The sequence below is a fragment of the Diadema setosum genome, chromosome 20 (genome assembly GCF_964275005.1).
Source record: "Diadema setosum chromosome 20, eeDiaSeto1, whole genome shotgun sequence".
Taxonomy (NCBI): domain Eukaryota; kingdom Metazoa; phylum Echinodermata; class Echinoidea; order Diadematoida; family Diadematidae; genus Diadema; species Diadema setosum.
In genome coordinates, this window is record NC_092704.1 from 29,394,863 (window position 1) to 29,402,390 (window position 7,528).

Genomic DNA, 7,528 nt, shown 5'->3' on the forward strand with positions numbered 1-7,528 from the left:
TCTGAAGGACTGTGATTATGAGTTGGTGTGTCCTACGAACACTTGCAGCTGCGTGGAAGAGTACACATTGTTTTTCCAAATGTATTACTATTCTTACATGAGGTTGAGACAGTGATATTCTTAGTCATTTTGACCTTTAGCAAACAAAAGAGATGATAAGAATCAGACGATCACTAATGTATCTCTTCTACCCACAAGGCAGTGACGGGTATTGACAATTATGATGAACCAAATTTGATATTATGATCATCTTTATCATGTTTATCATATGATATGGAGTGACACATGACTGCATGAGGGCTCATATGCCTCCGGGTAATAGTAAAGAGTTTTACTTTTGTGAGCCCTATACGTGGCCCATTTTTCACTCATTTACATTTTATGAATGCATCGCTGTATGTATATCATATTGCAATTGTATGGCCAAATGAATGAATGAACGAATAAATGAATAAATAAATGAATAAATAGATAAATAAATAATTTGATGAATTAATTAATACTTAATAATACTAATGATTACAATAATAATAATAATCCATCTAAAGCTATCACAACAAAACGCTGCCTAGAATAACTAATGCCGTAACTCAAGAGATCAAACAATTTTGTCATCATTCAAGCTTGCTAGGTTTAATTTTGTGCGTGACAATGAATATAACTTCATTTGCGTACCAACATTGGAAATCCCCTCAATGTTCGGACTTTTAGTTCTGATTGTGAAAATACTAATTTTACCAGGGCTGTGATTCCAATTCCACATGGATAAGACTAGATAAGTGTACAGTATCCCCAGCTTCGGAGATTGATGTCTGGCCACAAAACGTCCAAAAATTGTAACTTTTCGTTGGCTCGATCTGACAACCAAGATTACAATCAACAAAACCAAAAGTAGCAATCACTCTAGGACCCTCAAAATATCAGAAATGTATCGAAAATGTGCATGTCTAATACAATAGTATACATCGATAATGTATAGTTGTAACACAAGCCAACTGCACAAAATCACTAAGTGACAAAATGTATTCCTAAACTTTTTTTTTCCATTTTTTAATAATAATAATAATAATTGATATGATTTATATAGCGCCAAATCCACTCTGCAGAGTGCTCTAGGCGCAGAAGGAAGAGAAAGTGAGGAGATAAGGGACATACAAATATCAAGTACATGTAATGAGTAGTCAAATTGAGGCTTTAAACAAATGAGTTTTTAGACTGCTTTTAAAGGAGTCTGATGAAGAACAATTTTTTACGGCTGAAGGTAAGTTATTCCATAAGGTGGGAGCAGCATGGCCAAAGGCACGTGTGCCCCATATTGTAGTGAATCTTGGAATTATCAGAGAACCGGAGTTGGATGAGCGTAAAGATCTAGCAGGCATGTAATTATGGAGTAAGTCAATGTTATACTGAGGAGCAGCGCCCTGAATGCAATGAAAACTCAAAAGTAAAATCTTAAAAATAATGCGATCTTTGACTGGTAACCAATGAAGTGATCTCAAAATAGGGGTGATGTGAGTGTGCTTCTTGGATAGTGTGATGATACGTGCTGCCGCATTTTGAAGCCTCTGTAGCATGGAGAGCTGAGTTTGTGGTAAGTTAAATAAGACAGAGTTTCCAAAATCGAACCTAGAGGATATCAAGGCATGGACTAATTTTTCGGTAGCAGAGCGGTTCAAATATTTTCTAATGAAGCCGATATTACGGAGTTGGTATCTTACAGACCTACAAATTCTAGAAACTTGATGAGACATAGTCATATTACAATCTAGCATTACACCCAGGTTGCGACAGGTTTGGGACACACTAATTGACATGCCGGAAAAGGAAATAAAATTAATGTCAAGTTTACCTAATTGTGTCTTCGAACCAAACATTAAAAACTCAGATTTATCCGTATTCAATTTCAAAAAATGTGAGTTCAGCCATGAATAAACATCGTTCATTGCATTCTCAAGCTGACTCAAAGCATGTAAGGCATCGGCCTGGTTAGGTTTGAAAGACAAATACAATTGAATGTCATCAGCGTATATGTGATAATTAATTTTGTGCTGGCGCAATATGTGTCCCAGGAAGATAGATGGAAAACAAGGTGGGCCCGCCCACAGAGCCCTGTGGAACACCGCATTTGAGAGGCATAATTATAGCATTTTATTTACAGCTGTTGACACACACTGCCTGTGAATGGCATGAAAGGTAAGATTTAAACCATTCGTATGCCTGACCTTTTACACCAAGAGATTGGAGGGTGTTTAACAAAATTGCATGATTAACAGTATCGAAGGCGGAGGACAAATCAAGTAAAATCAAAGCAGTGACATTTCCACGATCCATTTCCTGTAGGATGAAGTTCGACACATTGAGGAGAAGAGTTTCTACGCTATGGTAAGGACGATATGCGGATTGAAAAAGATCGAATAAATTATTAACCAAGAGATAATCTGTAAGTCTGGAGAAAACAATCCTTTCCAAAATGTTAAACAAAAATGGAAGGTTACACACGGGGCGGTAATTTTGGAGTGAATCTGGGTCTAAGGAAGGTTTTTTTCAAAAGAGGTGTTATATATGCAGATTTCAAACATGAGGGGACGTAACACTGATCAATACTTAGGTTCACAATCATTGAAATAATAGGAGCGAAAATGGATGAACAATCTTTTATCAATACAGTGGGGACTGGATCTAAAGAACATGACTTGGGAGGTAATCTGCGAAGAAGAGCTTGGACCTCGTCGGGATCAGTGGGCTTCAGGGTTTCAAGGGAAGCTGTCGTGAGGGGCTCCTGCGCCGATTCGTCTGGACAGAGACTGTTACTGATAGTCTCTACCTTATTCCGAAAGTAATCAATGAAAGTCTCGGCCATTGCAGAACTGTCCGTGTGGGACGGTAATGGTGAAGATTGCTTTCGATTGAGAAGGCGGTTGGCAACGGAGAAGAGCCGTTTGGAATCTTCGCCACAGTCTTCGATGAGGCCCACGTAATAAGATCGTTTGGCCTTCTTCAGCAGGGAGTTTACCACATTCTTCTGAGCGCACAATAATTTCCTGTCAATTTCACTTTTACCGTTGGAAAGCCATTTGCGCTCAAGTCTCCTACGTTTCCGCTTCGCCGCTGCAATGTCAGAGTTGTACCAAGGACAGTCAGTGCGTTTCCTGATCTTTCGAGTCTTTGCAGGAGCATGTATATTGAGGAGTCTGCTGAGCACTGAGTTGTAATTTTCCACAACGCAGTCCACACTGTCAGTTGGGGAAGACATCAATTTGCAGCTGACAATATCCTCGGCGAATGCTGTCCTGTTGATTTTCTTGATATTGCGGCAGGTGAATTCAGACATAACACGAGAAGGCTTTACAAACTTGAGCAAGCAGGAAACTGCAGAATGGTCTGAGATACCGGAAAAGACCTTGGGGCTGGAGTAGAGAACATTATCAGAGTTTCGCACCATGATGACATCCAGAATATGACCCTTATCATGGGTAGGAGATGAGACGAGCTGGGAAATGCCATGGCCACTGATGAGATCATTGAACCTCAGCGTATTTGGGGATGAAGTATTGTCAAAGTGGATGTTCAGATCCCCAGTGATCACCAAAGGTGATGGTCTGTACATAGTCTCATCAAGAAACTGTGAGAACTCGTCGAGAAATGTTGAGAAAGAGTGGTTTCCAGGAGGTCTATACACCACGACGATGTCCACACAGGAGTGTGCGTTCGAAACAGTTCCATGCATTGACTCGAAGGTAGTGTATTTCCGTGATGGGTTTATGACAACTTGAAGGTTGTCCTTGTAGAGAAACCCAACTCCGCCTCCGCGCTTGGAGACCCTTGGACAGTGATGGAAGGTATAGCCATTCGGACGAAGATCGGCAATAGCTGCATCATCAGACGAGGACAACCAGGTTTCGCAGATACATGTGAAATCTAAACGGTGATCGGTAACAAAATCTTGGAATACCGAAGATTTATTACGAAGGGAACGGGCATTTAAAACACCTAACTTGAAATTGTTATCAGAACAAAAATGACCATCTCGGTTTCCCCTATGTGTCCTCCGCCTTCTGTTAATACCGAGAGAGACAATCCGATTTCACACAGTGGGGTTATCATTGCGCCATCTAGTTGAAATATGGCTTGAATTAAATGAACGAAGGGTTTGTGTATCATATGATAATGGATGTCTTGAATTCGATGAGTTTTCGATTGTCGACAAATGCAGTCCACCACTCTCAGGGCCAGGATTCGGATTTATATCTCCAGATATCAATAACAACCTCTGAAATGTGGCCTCTGAGTTGGCATAATAGCGTACAGGGGTACCAACATATTTCCCCTTTGATGGATAGGCTTGTGCATAATGTGCACTAACATAATGAAGGCAGATATTAGGCGTACATGCATCTAGGCAGTACCCTTGACAGCAATAACACAACAGGATCACAGTAAGTACAAAGGCTATAGAGGTGACTGGCTTCATTGTGAATGACATACAGCTGGTACTCAGTAGATTAACAATAGCACTGAACAGTGACAGGATCAGTGAAAATACTTCGAGCTTGACTGAACAGCAAGGCTGTAGCTACATGTGTAATGCACCCAACATGGCTGTACAAGCTAATCATATAGAGTGAGGCAACCCTCAAATAATTCAGTGACGGCACTGTAACAAAATAAGCTTACCAGAGCCACAAATTTGTCTAGTTGATTCTCTACACGAACAGAAACCAGATGGTACACAGCACAAGCACAAACATTATACAAGATCAGCAAAATATAAGACAAAAGCAAGAGCAGTGTGGGCGGGCATCCACAAGGCGCGCGCAACCCGAATTCATTTAAGGAATATATATTGTTTACTATGAACAAATTATCCCATCGTTAGTGGTATTTGCTTTTATCTTTGATAGTTGCAAGTTACAGTTGTCTGAAGGAACCTTTAAAAACAAACTTATCGGTCGAGTAGTGTGTTATTGATAAAGGGTCGGCACTGAAGATGGATTGTAAAAAGTAATGCGTAAATTTCCACCATGTTAAAAATGAAAACAAGCCACTCTTCAACCTTTTCATTTTTTCTTGTTTTGCTTTTTCTCTCTCCCAGTGAATACAGATGACAGAGAAAACCTACCTCTTTGATACAGAAATAGCTGCGAATATCCGAACAAAAGTAACGCCGTCATCTTTTGCCTATTTTAAAGTATGTTGTAACTGCTGCACGTGTTGTGGCCAATTACATGTCCAGTTGTTTGAAGTAGCGAGCAACCAGTAAGGCCGGAGGCAGAAGACGAATTTTCAAACATGGCGTTCTGTCCGTTGATGAGCTCCAGGACTTCTCATGTTGAAGTGTCCCAAAGCAAAGTACACAAACTGGTTGTATCCGCTAAGATCTATCGTTTAATTTATTTTGTATAGCCATTGCTTTTTTCCATTAACGAGCGACGACAGTGGATCAATACACGCACTCTCTGCTATATACATGTACGTCCATAATAATGCGCGGTTGTGAAAAAGAAGAAAAAAAAATCGCACGAACGCGGGAATCATGAATATTAATTTTTCTCCATCAGTTAGAGTGTGGGCTTCATCATGTGACATGCGTACGCACAAGTGCTCCAAGATATTATGGGAGTCAGTTCCCAAACTCAAATATCGTTTTATAGATTGTAGTGTGTGTGGGGGGGGGGGAGCAAAGGTCATGGAGGGAGGCTGCAAGTGAGCCATTTCAGATTTCCACATGCATGAGTGGGGAAAGGGTCATTTACCGGTACTTTAATAGGCATGTTGGTCACTTGGTTTTAGAATTAACTGGTGATTTTCATGGAATCCTAAATAGCGCTTACATTGCAGCACATCCATCTCAGAGCCACAAAGTGTTGAAGAATAGTATCATTCGGCAATTATTATTATAAAAAAAAAAAAGTTTGTTAATGCCTTCATTATATAAGGCAACGCTGATATGGATACTTTCCAGTCAGTCTTTCTTGACGTTTCTTTCTGGTCAGCTCGTTTCTGCAAGTTCATACTTTGTTTGAACATGGATTTCATAATCCTAATACGTCGGGTAAGCTATTGAATTATGACGCTTTGAAAACGAGTGAAGTGCCTGAGCAACTAAACGGGGAAATGTCATTTTCGGAAATGTGCTCCGGTGAGCTAATTTCGAAATGGCTTGTGGTAAGGACGAATCATGCGTGCCCACGTAATTACTTCTATATAAGACACCCAGCATAAGCACATCATAATCATAATACACATACAAGGAAAAAAAAAATAGATTAAAGACGTATTTGCAGACAGTACGATCACAGCTCGGCACACTGACAGAATACACACAGACAGCGAAACACAAAACCAGGGAAGTGTTATAGGAGTGGAATCTCTCCTAATCAGTGTTAATTTATTCGTAGTAATAGGTTCTAGACCATTATTCGTTTGTTTGTTGGACTGTTTGTTTCATTTTTTCCATCTGAGAAGATGGCTGGATAGCCCTATCAGCTGAATTAGCTGGTCTTCCATGGGGTTCAGTCTAACTTGTGAGGTGATACCGGCATTTCACCGGGTTATGTACCCTGCTCTTTTCGATGAATGAAGCGGGATCTTGTATGTGAATGAGTTGTGACTCTCTCACACATGGGACCTCCATTTAATGACCTATCTGAGGGACAGAATATTTTGCCTCTAACTACAGGGGACGGTGTGATTACACACAACATTAACTCAAATAGACTCGGGAATCGAACCCGGGTCCTTTGAATCTTGACGCAGACGCGCTACCGACTGCGCCAAATCCCTGCCATGACAATCTTATGCTAAGCATATACGAGAGGAGTGAATTGAGGAATATATGTATCAGTATGTTAAGTTTATTTCCCATCTTGGAAACATTTCTGCATAATTGATCTAACAAACCAAGTTAAGAACTTGTATTAACTGTTTCGGATTAAGCAATTGGCTAATTAATGCGTACTTCTGAGTATTTACATAGCGCCTACTCGTTTCACAGTTAAAGAAGTGAAAAAGTCAGTGTTTACTGACTTATATTCCTGTGCTCTGTTCTTTGCACACCATTTGCAGGCGATTTTTTTTTAATGAGCATGGAATTGTTGCTCCCTAAGTTTGGTGTGGTTTAAATGATGCTTACTTAGAAGACGTTTTCTCTTTTTGTCAAAGCAGTTTACTCACACCTGCTACGAGAGAGTTCATTACTTCTCAGCGGCACGGAGTGTGGGTATACAAAGAAGAGATTCCGTTTTCTTCTTCTTCTTCTATAGCACCTCCCTGCACAAGCACAGTCATTATACACGATATTCAATACATGCATCTACTCCCTCAGTTGGTAGACATCAACGATTGGGTTTTTTAGACACTTTATAACATATATATCATGTCTTATTCTCAACTTAAAGTAAAAACTATTTGATGTTCTAGCTCACTATCTAGCCTACACAGACTACCGGCAATTTCCTGATGTCAACAGGAAAAGAAATAAATCAAGTATACGAATCTTTTAGCAATTCGTATGTTTTCCCTGAACCGA

The 7,528-nt window shown here is 40.1% G+C and overlaps 1 protein-coding gene across 1 annotated transcript; it reads right to left on the reverse strand.

The window, feature by feature from the left end:
* Nucleotides 1-1,960: 1,960 nt before the first annotated feature.
* LOC140243588 (uncharacterized) lies at nt 1,961-5,847 on the reverse strand. The gene is made up of 3 exons (XM_072323255.1): nt 5,832-5,847; nt 2,694-3,870; nt 1,961-1,982 (listed from the first exon to the last, which is right to left on the reverse strand). The coding sequence occupies exons 1-3, from the start codon at nt 5,845-5,847 to the stop codon at nt 1,961-1,963; spliced, it is 1,215 nt and encodes a 404-aa protein (XP_072179356.1).
* Nucleotides 5,848-7,528: the final 1,681 nt, after the last annotated feature.

What these genes read in the sequence shown, in the direction of transcription:
- LOC140243588 (XM_072323255.1), bottom strand. An exon ending in CTTCGCAGATTACCTCCCAA is followed by an intron (nt 1,983 to 2,693) that starts GTCATGTTCTTT and finishes AAACCTAACCAG; the next exon opens with GCCGATGCCTTACATGCTTT.